This window comes from Vidua macroura, chromosome 8, assembly GCF_024509145.1.
Source record: "Vidua macroura isolate BioBank_ID:100142 chromosome 8, ASM2450914v1, whole genome shotgun sequence".
NCBI lineage: Eukaryota > Metazoa > Chordata > Aves > Passeriformes > Viduidae > Vidua > Vidua macroura.
This window is the reverse complement of record NC_071578.1, coordinates 21,161,629-21,188,932: the sequence shown is the minus strand read 5'-3', so window position 1 is coordinate 21,188,932 and position 27,304 is coordinate 21,161,629. Positions and strand designations below refer to the sequence as shown.

At 36.9% G+C, this 27,304-nt stretch overlaps 1 protein-coding gene across 2 annotated transcripts in view; it reads right to left on the bottom strand.

Annotated features, from left to right (window-relative positions):
• The window catches only part of ADK (adenosine kinase), a 271,769-nt gene that overhangs the window by 226,783 nt on the left and 17,682 nt on the right, over positions 1 to 27,304 (bottom strand). For both annotated transcript variants that reach the window (XM_053984208.1, XM_053984209.1), the window contains exon 3: positions 9,896 to 9,949. In XM_053984208.1, coding sequence (XP_053840183.1) covers positions 9,896 to 9,949 — 54 coding nt within the window. The remainder of the gene's footprint in view (positions 1 to 9,895; positions 9,950 to 27,304) is intronic.

The window sequence follows — 27,304 nt, the reverse complement described above, 5'->3', positions numbered from 1 at the left end:
CATACAGCCACAACAGCATCGGGGCAGGAGATCCCCTTCAGAATAAGCAGATGGCTCCATCGTTCAGGCACACAGCTTCTGAATGTGGAGCAAGTTTCCCATGCAATTTAGAGCCAGCGACATTCCTTGTTTGCTTTGCCCACAAATCCATAAAATTACAATCTTATCTGGTACAAAGCTTCAAGAACAAATCCATTTAGATGTCTGAGAGACGATTACATGATACAATGATTATTGAACTATATAAGTATGTAGATCAGACAATGTTTCCTGGCAAGTCTTCAATATTATTCACAAGCAGGAAGAAACAAAACAAACATATCTCTCTACAAATGCAAAACTGCACAACCATAATGGACACATACACTTAAGACTGCTAAACAGGGGCTTCCAGATGTCCTGATTAAATCAGATGGTCAACTTTATGCAACCTCTTCCATCACACTACTAAAACAGCTCAAGTCTCAATATTTTCCTCACACTACAGGCTACTCTGTCTGCTCTGTGTTTTTACCTGTAGGGGTGCATGGGCGCACAGAACCTTACCCTAGCAAAAATACATGTGCACATTGTCTTTGCACACAGCCTTGTCCTACGCTGTCCTGGCTCCCCTGATTAGAACCATTGCCTTTTTACCTCCATCACAATTCCTACGCATACCGCAATCCATCCAACTCCCTTCTTCACTGTTATGGGCAATAGTTCTCTGTTCCATCCCGCAAGCAAACTTTTCAGTGGGAATGAAGGAGCACACCATTACAAGTTATGCACTAAGATTGCACTGTCTCCACATGACATCTTACTATTTCCAAAGACCCTTAGAGACGGCTAGACAAATATCTGCCAGGAATGACAAAGATGCATCTCTAGTTGGATTGGGGGATTGAAACGAAATGATCTCTTGAGGTCTCTTTCTACAGTTCTATGAAAGGAAAGGCAATTAATGGGCAGCTATTAAATTATTTTCACACAAGCCATTTAATCTGCTCTGATAGATGACCACCTTTAAAATAGCAGAATTCACTATTCTGAGCACTAATTGGTACTCTTGGGGCTAAGCTTATCTCAGAAAAGACTGAATGGGCAACAGAGACTTATCTATTCTCTCAGTTACTAACAAACTGTACAGCTTATTTTACATTTTATTTGTGGTGCTTACATCTCTAAATGAGGATACTTTTAGAGCCAAATTAGCAAAGAGAGTGATACTGCATTAACTGCTTTGGAAATGGAACATCTGATGCAATTCTGCCATTTTTATAATAGGATAACAAAGTAGGACATCAGTGGGTATTCTCTGGCAAGGCAATTCTTAAGAGTTTCACTAAAAAAAAGACTTCAAATGAGAAAATTGAAGTCCCAGCACAGGAAAATTTTATACCATGTTATTAATTACACACAAATGTCAGAACAATAAAGCTCATTACCTGATTATTTAGGAAAAATGCTGGCATTATATCCTGACTGTGTCTCTTATGGAATTATGAAAAAACAATACACAATAAATACGTGTACTTTATTGATATAAACAGAGCAGGAAAACACAAGTGCCACCAATAAATAAGTTCTATTCTTGAAATCCTAAGAGTTCACAAAAGCCTCCAGCTACTCAAAAATCAAATTAAATGTGCCTGCATTTGAAAATTCAGTTATAGTGTATCTTCTGTTACAGTAATTTTTTTGGTCACTAAACTGCAAAAATATTGGAAGTTTAAAGTCTCCATCTACTCTCAGGATTATCCAAAAAATTACTAATAATTAAATAATGAATATTTTTATTCTCTTTGGCATTGACCAGCTTTTAGATAATCATATCAGCAACATATTTAAAACCAGAACAAAATCAAAACTGAGTTTAAAGAGACTATTACACTCTTATTCTGGGTTTTGCAATTTCACCTAACCAGTTAACATAACAATCTGAACATGAAAGATGTTTGTGGTCTGCATTACACAAAAAAAGCTCAAAAGCTCCCACCTGGCTCAGGTGCATCTCATTTCAAGCTCAAACTGCATGCACATGAAATACCCATTTCTTACCTCCACTGGTTTTAAAGAGCCTCAGTGAAAGCAGTAACCCCCCTCACCTCAAGCTTAGAAGTGTTTAAGCAAAAAGATAACAGTGCACTGTCAAGTCCTTTCAAGTGGTTAAAAGCTTTAGACATTTTACACCTTTTACAACAGGTTTCAAAGAGCTGCCACCAAGGTGGCTGCTGCTCAAAGCACCCCCTCAGCTGGTGGCACTCCGGCACTGACCGCACCCTTTGCCGGGGCTTTCAAACAGCGCCTCTGCTTCAACAGCTTTGATGTTATGTCATTAAAATCAGAACAAAATCATAATTAAAACAGGATCTGCCAACAGAAGATCATCTGAAGGCTCTCCTTCATATTCAGTATACTAAAGGCAATCAAATTAATGTAATTCCACAAAATGGTTGGGTGGGAATTAGCTTTTATTCTGATTCTGATGCAATGTCTAGAGGCCTGAGCAGAATACATGTATGAAATACAGTAAGAGAATGGAATAAAAATCCCATGTTAAATTCTCACTCTTTGTTTCAGAATATGCAGTTCTTGCTGTGTAACTTGCAGCTTGAAGTTAAATAATTACTCTGACAGCTCAAAACCATCCCACAACCATCTTTAATACATTCAATTTCTAAGAGACACTAAGACAATGTATCTTCTAGGCTATTAAAAGGTCCAAATAATAATTTCCAAATTTTAGGAAAATCTCAAGTTTAGTGCTACATTACATAACACAAAAAAATTAATAATCTCAAGCCAGATCTTGTCCAATTCTAAACTGTGCAGTAAAGATGCAGAAACCTTAGCTACCTTAGCTAAAAAGCAGCAATCCCAGGAGATTTTGTACGTTCTGTAGCACAAGACTGCATCTTTTTCTAAAAAAAGTGTACTTCATTCTCTATTGTAAAGAAAGCATTACAGTGACAGAAATATGCAGCAGTGTGGAAAAAAAAAATCATTCTGCATATTCAAAACTCAGTCTTCCAATACGTCTGTCACTGCACACAGTCCTGTCACTACTGCATTAGCACCACACTTCAATACCAGGAGTCAATGCAGGTGAAACATTAACACCAGTTTTTAACAAGTTGTAAAAATTGTAAAAATAAGACAAGTGCCAAGAGAAGTCACGAGGGAAGTCGCCTTCTGGACAATCATGTCTTACTGACTGCCCAAACTGCATTTATTGGAAATGAACCCCAGGAGGACAGGAAGGCACAGCCATCCAGTGCTGTCTGTGAAGCCTTTGCTACCAACACTGGGTGAGAGGCAAGCTGAAGTGCTTTACGGGAGTTCAGATCACTTGAGCCTTCCCAGTCTGAGAGTTCAGTTCAGGGCTGTGGGTTCTCTGCTCAGTCTGTGCAGGAGGGTGAGCTTAGGAACAGGCAGCAAAAGGAAAAACGTTATTTCTAGTACATACTGAGGAACAGTAATCACTGTCAGGAATATTACAAAGAAGAAAAACAGAGTAACCTGGCCTCATTAGCTTACAACACAGAAAAACCAAATAGGTGGTCCATGTCAGTCCACCTATTCCTGCACAAATTGTCAAAGTAAGAAACCATTACGAGAAATCAATTTAACTCAATCACCCGTACAGTGAGAGTTCCTGTAAGCAATGAAATTGGAGCTGGAATATTAGAAAACATCTTTCCCTTGAAGGATTTTTTGATATCTCTTCTGTACCACCTATGATAAAGCTGTGGTAATCAAAGCAGATGACATAAGAAAATCTCTATTGAAGGTAAGAGAAGAAAAATTAATATATGTGATTAAGAGCAAGACAACAGAAGAACAGTGAATCTGACATTAGGAACTTTTAAGCAAATAGGGTTTCAATCCTTTCGCACCTGTTTTTACACCTTGTATGTCACATACATACAATATTTTTCATAAGCATCCTTCTCTTTCCCCTTCAGCACTCCTCCTTCCCACTGCTATGGAAGTGCTGTATCACACAACAGCCTCAGATAAGCATCTCAGGCTACAAAACCAAGCTCCCCAGAGGGACATAAGCCTTGTTCTTAAGTGCCAGCCATAGCTATTACCAGAAGTTTTCTTCTATTTTACATCAAATAAGCACTGTGCCATACAAGAATGAATTGACACTGATTTCCAGGAGCCATTTAACAATAGAGACTATTCTAATAGAGCCTTTAAAGCCACATAGCAAAGTTGGGTTTTAATGTACTATACACACAAAGGAACATGAACAGAGGCAGGAGGCTCAATTAAAACAGTGTACTGACACATATGCACAGTTTTAAAATACTGATGCAATCTGCTCACCACCCTGGTACAAGTATTGTGCAGATTACTTATTTAACATCTCCAACAGCAGGATGCAAAATGAAATTATATACTAAAACTAACTTGAAATTTTTGATTTTAAATTTAAACATATGTAAAGATTACTCCATGAAAGAAGTTATTAGTATTTCTGCTATAACTTGGAACCTTAACTTCTAGAAATTTTATGCAGGACTGCCTGTTACTGAGAATTTCATGAGCTGATTTCTATACTGCAAATTTGCATTGGTGCTGTAATTCAAAATAATTGCATGAAGGGTGGACACAGAGAAAAATAAAGGAAAAAATACAGAGGGAGGAATCTGTAATAGAAATTCTGTAGCTAACCATAAATCATTGTTTTTGTACATCTGACTCAAGCTTTTATGTGTGTGTGTATATATTACACAGAAGTAATAAAACAATTCTAGAGAAATCAAACTGCAATTTAAAGTAGCTTCTACAGAGGGAGCCAACAAGTCAAGGAACTGGATTAAGAAATCATTCCAGATCAGCAGTTTTTTCCAACCATCAAGCTCATTCCTTACAAGTTCCTCAAATATCCACAGCACATCATCCAGATTCTTACTCTACAGAATTCCCATGTACTTAATGGAAGTTTAATTAAATAAATGTTTAATTACATGTCATGGAACAATCAGAGTCAATATAAACAGAATTTTATTTGTTTTGAGACAAAGTGGCAGTTTAAGAGACTAGTCATTCTAAATAACTATTTATTTATTAAAAAGAGAAGTTTAAGAGTTTTCCTCTGTAAAAATTCTAAAAATATTTGATTTTGTAAAAACGAGTATCAACTGCACAATAGAGATTTTTATTGAAATTTTCAGACGAAACTCTACACCAGGAAACAAGTCAATATGATACTTGATTAAAAAACAAGAGGAAAAAATCTAAAATAAAGTCATGTAAAGGTAGGAGCTGGCAAGTTTTTTCATGAACCTGGACACCTTGTTATAACTGCCATAACAGTTTTCTACATTAATTCATTGCCAAATCATATTTCATAATATATATTAATCCACTTAAATGTAATTACAAGTGAGGTATATTATATCAAGTAATTCAACAGCTGTGACTGATTCATATATCACCTCATCCACACAAATCACATATATTGTCAGCATATATTGAGAAGACCAACAAAAGACTTAAAGCTTCATATTTCTGGTATTTTACTCTCTCTTCCACAAACAATTTTCTACCCTATTTTTCAGCTTTAGAGGGAAAGAGGATGGATAAAAACCATTTTGGAGAGACTTAAGCCCAACAGGACAAACGCTTCACCCCGCCCATAGGGAAGGATTTCTGCGAGTGTTAGGAAGACAAACCGCCCCCTCTAGTGGCACAGAACACTCGGCTGTTGCCAAAGGCGTTGGACGGACAGCTGCGTCCCTTTGGTGACCCGGAATTCGTGTCTCTCTCCCTGCAAGCTGAACTATCAATGACACACGGTTGCACTCTAATTGTGCTTGGGGTCGAGTCCCTTAGCTTTTGTACTGAAGTACTGTGATAGACAGTGACTAACACGGGATAGCCCTCCTGCCCCCAAATACAAGGAAACTGCTCTTCAACATTCCCGTGACATGGTTCTAATCCCTTTGAGATCCTCTAGCTTCTGACATACCCAGACTACTTCTAAATCCCTACTGTAGATTTCTCTACTCTTTCCCAAGCAACAGAGCCCCCCTGTAATCCCCAAACATCCCTATTATGACTCCAAGATTGACCCTTCCACTTAAATATCTATATTGCCTAAGCAAAACCAGAAAATACGCACACACCACCTCCTGCCAGATGTTACAGGTAAATCAAAACTACGTCAGTCACCCAAACAGCTGACCTCAAATTTAGGAGTCTCTCTCTCCCGTGTTCAGTTTCACTATGATAAATAGCAAGTATGCAGGCAAGAATGAAATCCCTCTCAGCTAAATGAATCCCCCTCAGCCAGCTTGCAGCAGAGTGACACATCTGTCAACACATCTCTCCCTTCTGACCAACACATCAAAAACTGACTGAAGAGAAAGCTGATATTTATCTTCTTCCTCACTTCATGGTCTTGATCTTTCAAAAAAGAAAGCTTAAAAAATCAGAAACACAATGTGGATTCCACATTTTTTATTCTCTCCTTCAACTAACTTTCAAAAGTGTCCCATCACAGCCAAAACTGCTTAAACAGAAGTTTATAAAACTGTTCAACCAGCAGTCAAAGCTGCACTAAAACAAGTGTTCTGAAGCATTGCTTACAGACTCAGTGCTACTACTGAATTCCAAACAATATTTTTAAAACTCACAGTGACTATATTTCAGTCACCTGTATTCATATAAGCTAGTCAAGCTACCAAAATTTGGCTAACAGCCCCTAGTTTAGTAAAAGAAAATATTAGTAAGAAAACCCATCTCCTCTGTCAACACTTACCCTACACAGTGAAGATGAACTCTGTATTAAAGTATTCCTACTTTAATATCAAGACAACTTACATCACACCCTATCATTTGCTGCACCTAGCCTAAATTTATTCTCCTAAAAAACTTCTGATGTGGAACTATAGTAAAAAAAAAAAAAAAAATCAGCTTAGCATACACAAGTCTATACTTGGCTAATACGACCTTCAGCTAAAGCCATTCAGTCTAATTCTGAGAATTAAAAATAGAAACAACTCCTGTAAAAGGACCATACAAAGGGTCAAGAAAAATATTTCTGTTTGCCTCAGAGTTTATATTTTTTTGTTTTTATCAGAAAGATAAAAAAATACATGCAACATTAAGGCCTCACCAACATTATCACGTCTGAGTTTCCCCAGCAGTCCTGCAGGACGCAGAGTTGAGGGGGATTAGCTGGGCTAGGGAAGGTGGGAAACATCTGCAGGACATCCCTTGAGCACAAATGCATACTTCCCTTGCAAAACAGCAATGCAAACAGAAAATACCACTGTTCCCCAGCTTTGTTATTCCCACTGCAGAACAGCAGACTCACCACTGAAAACAAGAGTGTTGCTCATCTGATTCCCTACAACATGGGCACAGCTTGGCTTGATCACCAGTGCTGATGGCTCTAACTAATCTGCTAATTTTACATGGAAACAGGTTGAGCTATGGGACAGTACCCTCCACCTTTCATGAGGTACATTCAGAAGTTGATTGGGGTGGGGAAGGAGTAGATATTTCCAGCTAAATTCTCAAAATAATGCACATATGCACAGACTTAAGAGCTTTAGTGATAATAAATTCCTGTTAAACAAAAAAAGTGTACACAAAATGAAAAGACAAATTTAGAAGGCTGCTATAGTTGAAGTGAATTGAAAGCAGAAAAAAAAATGTGATCTTTCATACCTTAGCACTTAAAATAGAAGTTAAGCACGATGCCATGCCTGTAAACCAATGCCAGTTTTAGTGGCAGTACTTCTCTCTCTAGATAACTAAGACTCAAGGACTATAAGATCAAGCCAAGTCAGGGTAGCAGGCTCAGTTACATTTGGAGATAAGGAATTCATTACTGAACAAAATTTATATTTTTATGAACAATAGCTATACAGAAGTATCTCTGAGAAACTGAAGGACATCTGACAGTCAGATAAATCACCGTGATGGATTTTAGATGAAGAATGCCAAAAGAAGTCTTCTTTATTACTAGGGAAGACAATATAAAAGCTGCTGACATTCCAAAGACTGAAAGATAATTTATTTTAAGTAGGAGAATTTTGGAACTGAACAGTAATATGTAGAAACTAACTTAGTATTTGACTTTAAAACATTACAACAGAGTCAGGAGAATACCTTCATTACAAGGGCACTGTACCTGAGAATACATTTATAACCACTTCAGCAACAGTTACCCTAGTGGTAAGTGGTCTTGCCTGTTTCTTAGAACGGGCATTTCTTTTAAATATGAAGGTCTACTTAAACATCAGAAAAGGTTAATTACGTATCTAACAACTCATCTATAAGTGAAATCAGAGAATTTAGTTTGAAGGACTGAAAGTGCTCTGAAGTTCAACAATGTGCAATCTGTTGTGTTTACATGGTCCAAGGAGAAGAGTACACAGCATTAGAAATGTTACAAAGGTCTCTCCTGAAAACAACGTGACACTGACCTACAGGAGTTTTTCCCTGGTCAAGTATCCAGTGACATTCAAGATGACAAGATCGGTGGCAAAAGCATGTTCAACCTCTTTCATTATATCCAGCAACATATAAATCATCTCAGGAGCTAATGCAGCGTGTACAAGACAGCATCAAAGAGGGGCTTCTGTTGCAGGTGATTCATGTAAATCTTGAGTTTTACTAAACTTTCTGAATTAAACAAAATTTAATAAAGAACTACTTTAATAAAATTAGTTCAATCCTCCATTTAAGAAGTGACTATGCTGTAAACATATCAATAACAAACATGCAATTAACTAATATGCAATATATCTATAATAAAAAGCTGAAGGATAACTACTTCAAAAAGCTGAAAGATTACTACTACTTTATCTCACATCAAAAGGCTCAGTTTAATCAGTATCTATTGAACAAATAAAGCTTGCGTACACAGTACAACTTTTACTGTCCAAAATACAGACCTGCATGTGATTTACCTTGTGTTTAACCTCTCTGCATTTTTTCTGCAGTACTTTTAACACTTCTAGCTCATAGCATCCAAAATGGGTTAATCAAAGCTATGCTGTCCATAAGTGTTCTGTCACTAGAGAGTGTGCTCTGCATAAAACCAATCTTATCTACTCATCAAAGGCAACTGATGTTGCTTGTCTTTTGCCAGGAGCTCAAGCAGTTTTAATGTCACAGGTACATTACCATGATGTACTAACTTAAATTAAATGTCTTTTTCCATCCTCTGAAAGAACATGGGACATTTGGTTAGTAATTCAATCACTAAGGTTTTTGGAAAAAAAAAATCTTTTCCAGAGGAATTGTTACCAGAATACATTTTTACTGCTTGGAATCTGTGACCTTTTTATAAACATTCAAACTTTTAACATGGGAAAACTTGACATCTATAGATGTGAATTCACCTGAAACAGGTACATTATCTTACACAAGGATAAACTCCATAAGTCTTCTGGGTCTATCATGAAATAATGCAAAATAATGCTAATGTAATAATGGAAACAGTTAGTTATGTGCAAGAGCCTAAAGTTTAAAATAGTAAGGAAAAAAAGGGGTATTATTTTTATATCTAAGCATGCAGATGAACACAAAATGGACCAAATTCCCCACTATCTCTACCCTGAAAATAAGAAATGTGAAAATAATCCTAGAAATCTGTATCTAATTTAGAAATGAACATAGGCATTTAGGATGACCATTTAAATGGGGTATTTAAATTGCATTAGTACCAACTGCAGTTAATAAAAGAATTTTTTAAATAAATTAATGAAAAAATATTTTTAAATCTCTTTTTGCAACAATTAGTCTTCAGACAAACATTGCAATTTACAGCAGACAATATTAAAGAGCAAAAGCTAACATTTTTGCTTCAGGTATTTAACAATAAGACATGTATATACATTAAAAAGTAGGTAACATGCATGTATACCACCACAAAAAAGCTTACAGTTCTTTGTGCTTCTCCTCTGCCAAAATTTGGTCATTTGGCTTCAGCCCATACCTTGGGGAAAAAAAAAAAAACAAAGAAAAAACATAAAGCAGTTACTCACGTGAGAATATGACCACAAAATGAAGTATTATACTTTCAAATTATTAAACTATCTGTTTGTCGATTCAGGTATTGCAAAGACAGTCACAAAACCTTCTAAAAGCTCCTAACATGTTTATCAAAGTAAACTTAACATCACACAAAATTTTGCTTCATACCTTGGCTTCAAAGTCTACTGGATACTTTGGCTGACACTATCTACCAAAAATCACTGCACTTCATACCATGAACCACACATCAATCTTATAATTTGAATCTGCCAAAATATGAAAGGGAGGATTACAGACAACAGAAACACTAAATGTGGCTGTAGTGTTTCTCCCTGTACCAAATAAAACTATTAAAATAAATACCAAAATAATTCTGTAGAAAACAAAAAATACTTTAACAACAGGATATTTAGGAAAACTTCTGCAGTCCATACAAGCAACTTCTGATAAAAGCGAGTGCTTGAGAGAAAGAAACTTTCTTTGCTAGCTTAACCTTATAGTTGATTTAACAGAATAGCTTGCCAACACTGCCTGATCAGAGGGGAAAGAGAATGTCTCTGCCAGGACAGCCTACTGCCAGCCATGCTGCAGCCTGCACTGTCACTCAATGTGGAAAACCTTTAAGGACTGACCTCACTTTTGTTCTGTATCAGAGTAAAATCTCCTGACATCTCGAAATAAATTGCTATGGTATTCTGTGGGGTTTGGATTTTTTCTCTTGCATTTGGTGGAGTTTTTGGCTGATTAGTTTGTAAGACAATCATTCGTAATGTAAGCAGCCAGAAGTCAAGTGTCCATTGGACAACTCTGCAAGCATCTATCTGCTCACACTGCTGAAGGTTCCCACTGCCCCTTTGTCCTCTGTTTTTGTTCATTGCTCTAGACTACTGCAGAACCATAAGTTATTCCTCCTGAGGAAAGGTTCTGGTTACCAACAACTTCACTCTATCTTGCAAAATTATTTTTGTTTATAACAAATAGGCAAAATATCCTTTCTCTGTTTCTTACAGCATTTTCTGATGATACTCTCTGAAACTCGTATTTTCAGCATCCATTTAAAATGCAAGCACCAATGCTGGACACATTCTCAAGCTCATTACTGCTCATTGCACTCAGACATACAAGACACTGACTGATTTTTATTGTTTACAAACACAGAGACTTCCCCAGGTTATTTGCTACAGTATCATGCTGACTTGAATCCATTTATCCACTTTGCTGCTAAATCCTTGCTGTAGACACCCCTAATCAGGATACAGTGATTCATCCATGTTCTCCTTCCAAGTGCAGGGCTCACGTTTTACTCAGGGTAAGCAGGGTTTCCTGTACAGATTCAGGTCACTTGTTTTAATTGCCCAATCTTCTTCATACTTTACCATCCTGTCAGTCTTTAAGACACCAATTTTTACTGTTACAATCTTACATTTACTTCCAACTTAATGTTTTCTGTAATCAACAGTGTCAGGCTCTTTTTCTTACATGAGAAAGGGTCTAGCCCAATACCAGTCTCTTCATAATGCTGCTACACTTTCCAAATGGGTATCTCCATTTGTCATGTCTTAATGAATTTCATTGATAGCAAACACTCATGTACCCAAGAAAACGCAGTGAGTTACCAGGAAATTCTAAAATGAACATCTTTCAGAAGTGAAAGGACACTATCTCTTATGAAACTTGCAATCTGACTTAAAATGAAATTAGGTCTTTGTCCAGAGGATTTATCTGTCATAGACAGATAACACTAATATGCAATCCATTTTGCAAATGGAGATCATTTTGTCCATGAACAAATATACCCACAGAAAGTCACAGGCATTCTTCATTAAAAATTAAGCTGTGTGCTTTTCCTCTACCAGTAGTCAGACCACTTCAGCTTCAACTGCATACAATTTTCTCTGCTGAGAAATAAAATCTATCCTTGGGCTTTTCAAAGTTTCCAGAATCCTTGTTACTACACTTTTTTTTTTTTTAACCACAATTTTACCCTAACAGTTATTTAGAGGGGAAAAAACCCAAACAAATAAAACCTGTCACTACTTACTCAGCCTAGTAAGTCAGCTACTACAGAAATCATGTAACATAAGGGGAATGCTGTTCAACAGATGTGTGATTTTGGGCTATGTTACTGACATACCAAAGAGGGGCTGGGAGGGACAAAGTTGCTACCCCTAAGGTTTGCAGAATACTTCCTTTGGTGAACCTCATCTTACACAATCTTTTTCACCACCACTTTCTTTTACTATGAAAACAGCTTTCTTAAAATATTCTTCCTTGATCCCTAAAGACATTGCTTTGATAGCAAGATGTCAAAAAAAACTTTCCACAAAGGGACATGCTTGTAGAGGTCAAATTTTTATGAGTACTTTATGCATTAAGATGTATATTATATTTCATACACAGCTGCTGAACTATTTAATAAATTTAAACATGCAACTAGCACAGTGAGCAGCTTCACAACATGTGCTCCATACACAAGATTGATAAGCACCAGTTGGATCTTCCTAACTGATGGTTACATTTGTCAAAATTTCTCTAAAGAGCATTTAGGAGCTAACAATACTAAGTGCAAAATTGAAGTCAAAGATAAGCAGTCAAAAAATTTTAAATAAGGACATCTAAACCCTCTAAGCAACGAGAACAATTAATTGTGTATGTATTATAGATCTAATTGCCTCATATTAAACTAGTGAGTAGAAGAGAACCGTATAGGCTATGAAAGTAAGCAAAGGAATGATCACAGCTTCATTTTTTTCTACTCTGAAATTCGAAGTTCAACACATCCTAGAACACAAAATAATTATTATTCTTTTCAACTATCCAGTAGCAAACTGTGATAGTTTCAAATATTAATAGTCTCTTTGTCATTACTTGAGGTCCTATTTAAAAAAGGGATGCTTAAGAGTAAAAACATGCAAAAGGGTCTACATCCTGACTGTAGGTGAGTGTCAGAACACGCTACAGTGCCTTTCAAAAATGATACATTTAAGCCCGTGGATTTGTCCTTCACAAACATTTAATCTATTGGAAGAGTAGCCAATGTTCCAGACACCCCTTCAGAAGGGCAGCTGTCCATGAAGCTGGGCAGCAAAGGGTTGGACTGCAGCAATTACCACAGTGCCCAGCTGCCCTGCGCACGGAGCTGCGCAGCTGCCACTACGCACAGCCGGCCTCTGAGCATCACAGCTGATAGCTTCTGACAGCCCCATGCACCACTGCATCCTGGGCCAAACTGCCAGCTCCGAGAGCTGCTTCTTCCCCAAACTCAGTCCCTTATGAAGTTTCTTAAGCCACAGCAGCCTGGTTTAACCTCTAGATGTCATTGTAACATGGTCACTCCAACATACCCTATTCTAACCAAAGCTCAGTGTCCCAGCGACAGATAGGTGCTAACAGAAACTACAATTCCATCATCCATCTCGAATGACAGTTTAAATTGTAACTTTCACAGTGCTATACAATAACTATTCAAGATAATTCTTTTAGACAGTATTTTTTCTGACCCCACAAAAAGACATGTTTACCCATTTAACTTACCAGGACAAATAAGCAATCTCATGTGCCTGTATTTCATAAAAAAAGGCACAACTAACTATAAATTCACAACTATAGAAATCTCAAATATTTTTCCTCTCCACAAGCCTGGAAATAAAGTAAGACCCAGACTATTGCAGGCATTCTGAGGACATTGGGGAGTCAGATGGTGTTGAAGAAATTTTCTCTAAGTACACTTAAATATACTCTATGAAAAAAATGCCACAGCCACTTGGAAGAGATCTATTCCAACAGCTAGAAGTACAACTCTTACCAATACATTCTATTTGGTTACAGTGGTAAAAAAGGTGGCATATTCTTCACTTCTTCTTGTACACTGAAGAACTTGCCTAGCATTTACCTGCAAGTTTATAATCTCAAATTCAATTTCTGCCAAAATGTATCATTTTTATTATATGCCTGCTTTTCATTTTTTAAGCATATGAAAACTTCCAAGCTCAACTTTGGCAATTGTAATGATCCTTCTGAAATAGTAATCCTACAACTCCAGGATTTTTTATTTTCCAGCTTGTAATACAAGACAGAATGACAATTCGTGTACTTGGACAGTAGTAAGCACTTTTACAGTAATATTTTTAATGTAACAAACAGCCATAAGGCACAGTTCCTTTCAGGTAGCATCCAATTTCACAAAGCCAAATTAAAAAGAAAACACAGCCCGCACCAAATATGCACTGCTGATAAACTCCAAACATATATCAAGTTCAGATCTACTCTATCAAAAATTTCCTAAAAAGATGGTAAAATTCACCAAAGCCCAAAATGAAACTGGTGATGAGCAAACAGGTTTAAAAAATGGTAATAGATCTTCATAGCATGAAAATTAAGTCACCTTTCAAAATTTCTGACTTGAATCCACCAATCTAAGCAAAACCTTCTATAGAAACAATAAGTAATAATTGCACAGATATCAAAATTAAAATCAGCAAACACATATATGTGCTGCTTGGGCCAGAAAAGCCAAGATGAAGTGCAGACCACCCACATGGATGTATGAAAAACTGCATATGTATGACAGTAATATTCTGATCACTATTTTCAAGAGTACGTGTGAAGAACAAGACACTAGAGATAAAAGTATTTTTCTAAGCATTAACCACCAATGTAAGTAGTCAGCAAAAAAACCCTATATTTAAATTATTTCCACGACAAAAAGCTGGGACAGTAAAGCATTCCAGAAAGCCCTAAATATATATCTGCACAGATATTCCTCTGCTTTGGTTGATATACAAATAAACACCAATTTCTTGCCTCAGTACAAGACTTGGCTCTGACTAACCTTGCTCACCTTTAAATGCACTCGGGCTTTGCTATTCCATAAGCTTATTGTATTTGACACGCTTTGCTGCACCTACTGCTTTAAGTATTCCCCAGATTGATTAAAAATTCAATACATGAAAGGGCAGATTTCCAACGTGTTCTTTGAACTTTGCAGAAAAGTCATCAGCAAAAGGAACAGAGTGTGATTTCTCTGTCAGACACCTAACACCCATTGGTTGCATTAACTGGACAAGACAAGTAGATTTTATTTATACTAGGCTATGCTTCATCAATAAAAGAAGATACCTGTTAAGACAAAGCTCAGCAGAAGCATTTCTTCATAAATTTTCAAAGAAGTCATGAAGGAACCTTAAGGATTCCCCTATAGTCTTACTGCATTTCAGATTAATCCAAAGAAGGTTGTATAAGAATGATTCAGCAATTGTGTTACTTCAACTTCCAAGTGATGTTAAGGCTACCTTCACTAGTCTAAAAGAAAAAAAAAAAAAGGAACCACAGTCTTGGGTTTTTTTTTTCTTTTTTCTTAATTATAAACTTGTCAAAACTAGAACACGGCATCTTTGGGACACTGTATTCACATGTCCTTCTTCAGAGTATATTGAGTGATTTCCATGCAGTTCTCACATCCCACGAGATCATCCAGGTCAGAACCACAGCCCTGTGTGAACCTGCTACAACAGGGCATCCTCATGAGCCAATGCGCACAGCGAGCCCAGCTCACCAAATATTTCTAACGCCTCAGATTTATGGGGGATGGGTACAGAAGGTCAGCCTGTTTCTCAAGTTCCATCTGCAATTTATCAGACAGAATAAGTAATGCTGCCATAAGTGCTAACTCTGTTTCTTCTGACTTGATCTATACAGAGATCAAAAAGCAGTAAGGAAACTGCTTTTCCTACAGTAGCAAAATAGCACTTGAAATAATTCTGCATTTTTGACAAGGCTACAGCTGCTTAGAAATTTCAGTTAAATCTAGTGTAGCCTTACTCTTCCCACTAGCCCAATAATCTTTCCCACACACACAAATACAGTGTGAGTATTGTGACTTGTATGTGTTTGGATGATAACTTTGAGCTTGCTAAACCAGATTTTAGGGCTGTGAATTTTCTAAATCCAGACAAAACCAAAAAAATCCACAACCCAGACCACACCCGGTATGTAAATTTAGCAGCCCAATTCATCATGGACCAGATGAAACCAGCTAAACCAAATTAAAGTTTTCTGTAACTGGCAGATACAAGGACCTTAGACAAAATATTTAAGACATGTTTTTTCCCTCCATTTAAAAAAAAAAAAAAAAAAAAAAAAAAAAAAAAAAAAAAAAAAAAAGACAGACCAGACAGTAAAGGCCTTTGATTCATATTCTGAAAGTCTCACTGTCTTGCCTGGCTTGCACTGTTTTTACTCCACCAGTTTAATACTTTTTTTTTTTTCCCTTGTAGATTCCACTGTTGCTTAGTCTCCCAGTTTCACCATCTGAAATGCACCACACTCTCCATCCCCTCAAAGTTTCTTCACTTCTTTAGCCTCTCTCCTATTCTATAACAGGCCAGCCAGTCCTCCCCATCTTTTCACATTCCTTCCTGGCCTCTAGTTGACAGCAAAACAGAGACCTTTTCTACATTAATTTCTGGATTCAGTGACAGCTCATCATTATTCACTGTTACTTAAGGATGATCTTGTAACAGGTTAGACCATTTTAGAAAAAAATCCTTACTGAATAGATACTGCTTTGTTGACAAATATAAAAGTCCAGATGGCCATCCCTGAAAAACTGAAAGATTAAAGACAGATTGTACAACAGCAATACAAACCCAAAGAAAGCCTGCTTCCAGAAAAAAATCCCAAGTTCTGCAAGGGTCCATTTATACAAAAAAAAAGAGGAAACTGCTTAAGACACCTTTCAGACATTTCTTTGGGAAAATATTAGAACTGTGAGAGAATGCACACATCAGGCTGATTTCAGCATGGATCAGTGCTAGATCCAACACTATGCCACACATCCATGAGTGATCTGGCCTTAAGTACAGAAGCTGCTGATGAAATCCACAGATGACAGCAGACTGGCACAGGTATGTTATGACAACAGAGCATTCTAGCAGACAGTAAGAGTACAAAATACAAACACATGTGAAGCCAAATAGGTAAATTAAAAGCATAAAAATATGGGTGGGGTTAAAGGCATCCCACAGAGTAGTAACTTGGGGAGAGGGGAAATGAGATGTTATGAACTATAACTAATTCAACCTGAGCTTCCAACTCACACCAAGCATTTAAGACAGCAATGAACTACTACAATACAGAAACAAGCAAACAAACAAAAATTAGCAAAAATACCCCAGAGTGAGCTGTCAGCCTCACTAATTATTTCGTTTTCTTCAATTTTCAAACAGAAAAACTTGTAGCTAAAGCGTTCAGCTTCAGAAGAAGAAGTGTAGGTAGGAGTAAAGCACACACTAGTGGTAGTGGGAAGGAGACTTGAAAAAATAGCAACAGAAGGTTAAGATACTTCTATCTTAAATTCTATAGAATGTAGAAAACAAATTACTTCAGAAAAAAATAAATTACTTCATATTTAATAGGAAATAAATTACTTCATAGTTATGAGTGACAAAGAATCAAGTTCGGTTTGGGAAAGGGCACGTATATTGACTGGCAGAGAATTACACTGCTTAAGTAAACAAAAACATCTGCTTAGGGAAAAAATCAACTGCAACTCCAACCACAGGTATTGGGCACTTCATTTAAAAAAAATTCCAGACTTTAAACCTTGCTATGGGAATAGATATGTCAGAGCTGAGAGAATGAAGTACCACCTTGGAGAACACATGGAGCAAATTTCTAGTGTTTTCCTTTTTACTCAGTTCCTGTCCACTGTTATGACTGGACTCTTATTTGGCTGCATGACCCGCTGTGCAAACCTCTCTTTTTCAGAAAAAAAGGTCGGAATTTCTGAGTGAAAGGGATTCAAAAAATATTAGCGGAATTTCTTTTTAACACATTAGTTATTATGAAAGATGGATTATGGATTTAAATGTCAGCACAGAATTAGCTTAAAATGACACTACTGAAACCTTAAAGAAAAAAGAAATACAGTTATTCGTGTCATAAATTAAAGCATAGATTTTGTTTCCCCCACTTAATGCATGGATATGATCACTACTTTGAATATAATAATTACTAGGTCCAGTTTTTCTGGTGTTTTTTTCTGTCACCCTTCATCAATATTTTCCTAGATGTTTCTGACTTATTCAGTGTAATAAGGTAAGACACCCCACTGATAAAATGGTTGGAAATCAGGACTTTAATCAGCCATTAATATTGTAAGACAGATTTAAAGGGCTTTTGAAATTGAAGTCAAAACAATAATAGGTTTAAATGATTAAAAGGGATTAAGAAAACCAGGAAAGTTCAAAGCCTGTTAATCACCAGACTGTGAAAAACTATGATCATTTAATAGGGTCAGCCCTATCACTCTGGACTTAAGCATATAGAAGTGGCCTTGTCAAAGGCCTTAACTACAAGCTTCCTTAACTACAAACTAGGGAGCTAAAAATTTAAGACAGCTAAACACTTCTTGTATAGACATATAGATATTTTAAAAATTATGACTGAAAAACATTTTTCTGACTACAAGTACTTTTTTTAAAGCTGTACACACTCTGTACATTTTTTTAAATTGGTACTCTGAATTCTAGACTAATTGCACCCACAGAAATACATTTTGTTGACCTTTAGTAACTCTATCAAGGGATAAAATATTAATTCAATTTGTGCAGAACTACAGCTATTCTCCTTACAGACTGAACTCTTAACATACTCCATTTCTATTAGTCATTTGAGCCTTGAATATTTAAGCCACTTCTTTAGTTTTCCTAGTTCTTCTTGCATTGTTCCTGTTCTGAAATTATCATCTAACATTTACATACTTATTTTCTTCAACCAGAAATAAACACTCATTTGCAATTTAATTCATTTTGACTATAAACACAAACCAGTTTCCACAATCATGTCTTCAAGTTTTACTTGCATAAAACTTACTGAAAAACACCAACTAAAGTAACATGTACATAACAGAAACTGAAGGGTTCCTTTTATTTTCCTAGTTACCCACGATTATTTGCTATTATCACTTTAAAATTTATTGTTCAGACCAACTTGTACCAGTTCTACAGCAGAACCTGTCACCACTAGTACTGAAAATCCCTAAATACTTCCCCTGCCCCATGAGGAGCCCTGCTTTGAGAATTTTATATATATACACGCACACATATATATCTAATTGAGAGAAGGCACAGTAGTGTGATTGCTCATGCAACCCTCCAATTGATATATTTCTTCTAAATATTGATGATTTCTTCTAAATAAAGACTCCCTGTTTGCCATATATGAATAGCACTGCCTTTTAGTCAATTTACACTTGAAAACACACTCTTCATTGTCTTCTCAGAGAAGGCAGACTTATAAAAAGCTATTGGCATGAACTTCAATAGACTCTACACCTACAACAATATACAGGTTAATAATCTGGATACACTAACAAACACAGTAAAATTACACTGCAAACATAAGAACATGCTGGGCTCCATTAACACAAAGTCCATTTCATAACTGAATTACAACTCTGTCCCCATACTAGATCTGTTCTCTCTCTATCTCCAAAAAGAACAAATGAAAACAGAATCTCTAAAATGCAATTATTTTTGTGTCTCTAGTCCAAAGAAATAAATGCCACATCAGTAAAAATCAATTAAGACAGAGCAAAAGACATTTATTTGTCAGTGAAGACCTCACAAACCACAACGTCAGCCCAGAATACTACCTTCAAGCAACAAAATCCTCCAAAAGGAAGGTACTGAAAGTTCTGAGACTGTATTAAATCTTGATAGATATTAAGTATTTAACTGTCTTCAAAATGCTGAGAATTGACCTTGTCATCATTCATAGGGAGACACAGAAAAAGACTGATGTATCATATTTAATAAAATCCACATTGATCCCATTTAGAAATTATAAGGAAACTCACAGCAAGTCTTACATATCAGTTAAAACCTCTCTTATTTCTTAAAAATATAGTTTAAAATGTATTCTATTTTCCTGTTAAGACAACTTTATCAATGTACTTCTGCTTGTGACAGGCTAGGCTGAAGTACTAATTTCATATTATTACTGCAACCTAAATGAGTCTCGGTGCTGTCTAAAAGCTACATCTGTCTCATCACCTGTCTCTGCACCCAAGAGCTTAGTACAGGATAGTCCAGCTTACAGAAACTGAAATATCTAATTGTCAGGGAATTCAGGTACCTTAATTTGCTTCTCTACCAATTTTTAACGCTGTTTAGAGCAAACAGAAAGCTACAGACAAATGTTACAGCTACTGTGAAATTTCAGCCATGCTCAAAGAACATGTCCAAGCCAATAAAGTCATCAGCTTTCTAGAAAAAGTACCATGTGGAAAATGGCAGAGAAGGCTTTTTTACTGCATTGAAAATTTTTATTTTATCCAGAAAAATGAATGAGCAATACCAAGATGGAGATTTAGGGAAGTGTTCTTTAGAGATTAAGTCCTTGCTCTGCTGCCACTGGGGCATACCGAGAACTGCAATTACTCTTTCTGGGAAGAACTGTTCCTCCCTTTTGCCTCAAGACATGGCCACTGCTCAGCATATATTAATTCTTCACCACAGTGGTACCTGCAGCATCAAGTCCAGACATGCAAGGATCTGGCAGAGGAAAGAGACTGACTGAGGTATTTGGACAGTTCCTGTCACTTTAGGCCTAGGTGAGTGTTTGTCTCAAGACTGGTTGTAGAATTACATACAGACCTTGACACATCCTGATGATTCTGTTTAGAACTTTGGCTGTTGTTTAACACTGCTGCATATAACATCACAAGCACATTTCAAACCAGCTTCAATAAAACACACCGGAAGATAATCTGGCAAAAATGGGAGTTATTGCAATCATATCTGGGGAAAGGACTTTGATCTCTTGTCTACACAGTAACTACACAAAATAAATTCTCAGGAGACATATGAGATTCTGTCTCTTTTGCTGAGAAATATTAATGGCAGAAATCAGAAGATTTACATTTGTAACTGCAGTTCTCCTCTTGACACAGACCAGATAAGGTATGCTAGCCTGAAGCCACGTAGGACACCAAGCTTAACTTAATATTCACAGGTGAGAGTGCATGCAACCTTTACGTGAAGTGGTCTGGAAGTGAATTTGGGGACAGTTCCATTTCTAATGGAGGAAGTTGATTGTACACGTCCAGACTACAGTGACAGCCTAATGTTAATCTTTAGTAATCTTTATTGCCAACCTTCCTACCAGTGGTGCGGCTTTTGCTTTAAGTTTGTGTTTGCCCACTATTCTCCTCCCTAATCTCCTCCCCTCCCGAGTTACCCATCTCCACAAGCCCTTCCCTAACTTCCTCCCTCCCAAGTTGTCAATCCTCCCTATCCCTACCCCTTTTTCCAGAGTGTTCCTTGTCTATCTTGTAGTATTCGATACCTCATTTGTTGCTTTGTATTATCCCCCTCCCCTGCCCTCCCTGATAGGTTTATAGAATGTTAGTCCTGCCCTAGATTCCTCCCCTGCCATGCCCTCATTGGTTGGTTGCCCTATACCACTCCCCCTATAAAAACCTCTGCAGATGCCCTGGTCTTTGTCTTGGGGTCCCAGGTCGTGGACCTAATAAATCCATCCAGTTTTACCCCAAGTCCCATGTTGTTATTATCTGTTCCTACACCAGACCAAGCAATAACTGGGAATAGCAGAGCTCACAGGGGGAAGGTCATGCCCCTGCTGTCGCTGCTCAGCACGATACGACAGCGCACTGCGACAGTGGGAAGTTTCTGTTATTCAAAAAGAATAAAATTCAGCCTCAAGATTGAAGAAATAAATAGCTTCAATAATACAAGAACTGAAAAAATGTTCCTGGTAACGTTTGTATTTCTGTGGCTTCATGCTACTGTTCACTTGTTACAGCTTGTCATGTTAGACAGTCATATAGTCCCCTTCACACTTTGTCCCGTGCACCTCAGATTCTTACATTGAAAATTAATCACTTTTGCTGTCACAAAACAAGGGAAGAAATAAAAGGAAAAAAAAAATTACTGGAATAATCTGCTAAAATAATCACCAAAAATTCTTTAGTCACTGCTCCCTAGTATTCATGTGCCATAAACCCACAAGTTTCAAGTAAAACTAAAAACTGAAAATAATTTGTATGCTAACACATTGAAGAGAGGAATCAAGAGTTTGTAAAATGAAAATAATCTGTCCCCAGCTCTGCATTTAATCTGAACTTACAGGGGAACTGCAGGCTTCATAACATCCTGAAGTCTACAACACAACCAGATCTCCAGTAACTTCAAATATTGATGATTCTGCCCTGACAAAAATAACGTAAAATAACACTCAAGCAGCTAGCTTACCCTACTCCACCTCTTGGCTAAGGGAAAACAAGAACACCAGTAATTAAGGGGAAGATGGGCTGCCTCCACCCTTTCCATGTGGCTACAGCAGAGACCACAAGGCCAACAGTTCCTTTTTTTCCTCCAAAAAGGAACAGGACAAGAAGCAAAGCACAGAGCAGGCCTGGGCTCTTCAGTGCCATAAGCACCTCATACTTTAAGTTACAGTTACCTGTAAAACTAACGTGGTATCTGCACTCTATTCAGGAATAGCCTGATGTTTGTTCAGGAATAGCAAGTTACCAAATAGAAATGTTAACAGTTAGTATTTAATTTCAAAAGGAAGGACAAGTCTCTCTCTTCTTGATTAATGTAACGTGTGAAGAAAAACTGTTGAGATTGCATATTGCCTGACCTGAATGAAGCAAAACTAATCAAGTAGTAATAAGCATTATAATTTACTTAAATATCTAATTTTTTGAAACTGAGGTTTTCAGAAAGATGAAGGTATTCCAACCACCTCAAAAATGTTACCACTAAAAAGTCGTCTTTTCTAAAAGATGACAGATCAATTTCATCTAGAGTAAAAAACTTGAGACTATGTCAAATAATTACTACTTTTTGACTGGGCTTTTTTATTCTTCAAGTCACAAGCGATCAACCAGTTTCACTTACTGTAGCAGGAAAAACCCCTCTAATCTGTACTATGCTATTGAAAAATTTGGGTTGGACAAGCAGGATGGGAATGGAAAACAACATTAAAATCACATCTTAGAAATCTGTAATTAAAAAGAATGCCTGAAACCATACCCAGAACATGAATCACAATTTTTGTTTACTGTATCATAAATAAAAATCAATCCTGTAGTCGTGCAATCTCGGAACACTAATATGCAAGGTTCCTCAGTACAAACAGCAAGTAACACTTTCAAAGAGAAAGTTTTACCACTGAGTTTAAGATGGATTCCAGTTCTCTACTGAAGACACCCAGCTTTTTTCCATCAAAGATATCTTCAGCAAGGGTCTTTTCATTTAATATTATTGCCTAATTAAAACCAGAGACATTTACTTAATTCATAGATCTCTTCCACTTAAAGCTCCTTGTTTGCATTAAAGAGGCAAATAGAACCCATTATTTTATCATTTGCCTTGTAATGCAAGTCACAAAGTTTTGTTAAACAAATTTTCACTTGTAAGCAAGCAGAAAATATAGACAAGTTCTGTGTGTGTGTGTATCTGTCATGTGCTTAATGTTATTCTAAAGAATACAATTAGTCTATTAACTGGACATGTTCTGCTGACATGCATTAAATCTGTAAGTCTTCTGATGAATGGGAAAAATAAAAGAATAATTCATGATTTACAGTTTATTACTAAACAAGTATTTAAGAAAGTGAAAACACACAATAAAGAGTGGAATCTTTCCCATTCATGAACATCTTACATTCTATTTTACAGGCAAACACATAATTACAAGCTCCTCTATAAACACTGCTCAAGCCCTATATATCCTGAAAACATCACCTCTCCATGCAACACTATCACTCCATAGTTTTTCAAACAGCCTTTTCTAAGTGGAGCATAACTAAAATCTTTCACACATTTAAACTACTTATTTAACTAAATGCACTAGGAGAAAGCATTAGGGCTGTAGAAAGCTTTAATTATGTTGTCAGGAATACTACCAAATTTATAGACCTAGTATGAAGAGGAGCTTCTTAAGACAGCTATCATCCTAAGTTTTTGCAAGCAAACACTGGAGTTTTTATCATTTATCAGCAGTCAGATGATGCAATTGGGCTCAACAGTTTCAACAATGTACCTTCGGACCTTGTGACTAATTAAATGGACTTCTAGAGATACAACTAAAACCACAAGGTAATAATACAGCACTCAGCTATTCGGCTTCTCTGCCAGATGACCCAATGCAACAAATACTTTCAGGATTAATTTTTCCCAAGAATTATTGAAACAATGGAACATCATATGCCAAATTATCTTCTGCAGGGGAGGGAAAAGACAGGGGCAAATTTTCAGGGAGAGGTTTTAGAAGTTTTTACCGTGTACTTTACATACCTTCATCACTGTACAGACAGTACAGACTAAATCCAAAACACACAGCACTGCAACACCTATTAGTAGGAGAATTAACCCTGTCTCAGCCAAAACCAGGACAAAAGGTAAGACAATTCCCAGCTCAAAGCAATACAAAAACCCATTAACCTCTCCTGAGGGCTGATGAAGCACAGAATCTAAGTTAATAGATTCATGAAACTGAAAAGTTTGAAGGGGGTAGGGGGTCCCCACTTAAATCTAGTAGCAAAGCCCATGTTTGCAGCCTGTGCATTCTTGGATACTGCAGCTTCCAAGTACAGAATCACCATTTATCCTTCTCATTTTTCAAGCTCACTCCAGCATGTGTTTCTGGAGAAAGGTTTGTTTTGCATTGAAGCCAATTTTGGTGAACAGAAAATCACCTCTGATTGTCTAAAGCTATTTAGACCCTTGGCCACTTCATGAGAGTTAACTGCATGAATGGTCTTTTGATTTTTTTTTTTTTTTTTTTTTTTGCTATGGGAAGTTACAAAGGCTTCTGTTAGACAGGACAAAGGTAACAAACTGTAAATGTTGAGAATAACACAAGCCACAGTTTATACAAACCAACCTAAATTTAACACAAGTAAGCACAAGCTTTTCGTCATTGTCAACTGAAGCTGCTTTGCAAACTTTTTCTTAATTTATTTTATTATTTCTTAATTTATAATCCAAATTTCCACAAGACTGGAAAAAGGATCAAATATGTACATCTTCTTCACTTTCATCACGGCAAACACTAAAGTAGCTTCACACAAGAATGTTTCATTTACCAAATGTTAATGCTGTTCTATTACAAAAGTTTGTGCTCAACTAATCCATCACCTTCTGCCAGTACTTTGCAGTGAGGAAAGGTAAAGGATGCTCACGCATCTTGGGATCTCCAGGAATGACCCAACCACTTTCAGTGCTACAGTTAAGTTGGTAGTACACTGCAGGAGATCCATATCCATACTTGTGAAATTATGGATCACAATGACAGCACTTCTCCCTTCACTGAGACAGTCTCTTTTCATATAGCAATCATTACCACCACTCCAAAGACGCCGTTCATTCTTCCTTTCCTGTTTCTTCAAACTTGTTCTTTCCAGTGAAGAGGAAAAAGAATATAAACCCATTTCTTGATTTAAAGATAGTTTGTATTTACACCAGAAAAGGCAGGGAAGAGAACTAAGGAACAGATGGTAGAGGGCATGAAAGTTATAAAAATTCCAATCCTTACTGAGCATCCTAAATGAACTTGTGCAAAGATTGCCGCAGACCTTAATTTTAAAGGGAAAAAAAAAGACCTAAAGAGAAAAGTACTTGTCTGCTTGGATAACCAACAAGCAATCATACAGAAATTTGTAATCCTGGACCATGATGGTGACAAAATAGTCAGTCTGCAGGTTTTAACTATAATGGAATTTGGCAGCCCGAGCAGTAAACATACCTCAACTTATGAGATCATGGCTCTGGTCAAGAGCCCAGAAATTAGAGAGAAATACAGCAATATGATTATTGAAACATGCTGTGATAAATAAAACATATATCCTAATTTTCCCCTGTAACTCCACTCCTTTTTAAGAGCATAGGCTGAAAGATATTTCCATGCTTATACAGGTGCAGGCAATTACAGATATTTTCCTTGCCTTCCCTCTGATCAGTCAGGGAAGATACAAGGTTTCACATGTTGAGAAGATTCAGGACTGGCACAATAGTCCTGTCAATGTCGATTTGTCAACATTGATTCTCTTCTCCTCCTCAGCTCCTGCAGCCATAGACACAGCAAGAGAAGATTTATCCACACCATGAACACACATTTCTCAACCACTGAAGTGAACTTGAGGTGACAAGTAATGCCCAAATCTCTACAACCTAAAAATTAACTACAACTAGGTAAGCTAAATTCAGTATCAAAAACTGAGTATGTGCAAAACAGAGTGTTCTAGGGAGAGCAATGAAACACATGCCATGTCCTAACTTTGAACAGCAGGACACTGCAGTATTTACAGGAGTCAGCAGTACTGAGTTTAGTGTCTTAAAATGTCATTGGCATGTTAATCAGAATTTCTTTGCCCATTTTAGCAGAGTTTAATATATGTAGTGTAGATTAAGCTATTTTAAATGCCTTTCAGAGTTAGAAGGTAAAAGAATCATTCCTGTTAAATGTCATGGGTAGAAGTGAGTACACCAAAAGCTTTAATGAGTACCTGTTAGCAAAGTTATTTTCACAGATTAGCATAGCTATAGTTAGCAATTCACCCACAATGCATTAATTCTTCTTCTATTCCTTCGCCTCTCAGCCCTAAGAAGCTGCTCTTTGAGTAAGTATCGATATCTTGATAAATTAAAACAAAAATACTCTTCGGTAATGGAGTTGATGCAAACTAAAAGGAGACCAAAAAACCAAAACAAAACCACATTTCTGATATTTCTTTCATGCAGATACTAAAAATAACCAAAGACATATGGTGGACTATATTTCAAGACTTCTTTCCAGTTCTGTAAACAGAAACGAAAGTGGTTTGTGGTATCACCAGTTTGCATCAGTGCCATCAACATTGCTAACACTTTTCCAGATTGTCTCCCTGAAGAGAGGCAAGAAATGGGACCCAGGAATCACAACAGAAGCTAAAGCTTCTCTGGTTCTGGTAATGCCAGACTGCTGATACGGTCTGAAAAGCTCAGATGGGCATGGTGAACTTCTGTTGTGATAGAAATTAAAATTGCCTCTCCTAGGAAAGGCTTAAAGTCCTCCAAAACTTGTCAAGAGAGCAAAAGACTTTGGAGATCAGATTAAACCAAAATCTAACATGAAACAAAGAGTTGTGCTAACCCAAGCCAAAAATATACACCCAGCCCTCCAACACTGCTCATTTCCTCAAACCAGTATTACATGGCAGTAAACTGTTTAGAATCTGCAAGGAGTAGAACTGCATTATATGTTTATTTTCAGGTTTATTTCTAACATGGATTGTAGGCCAATT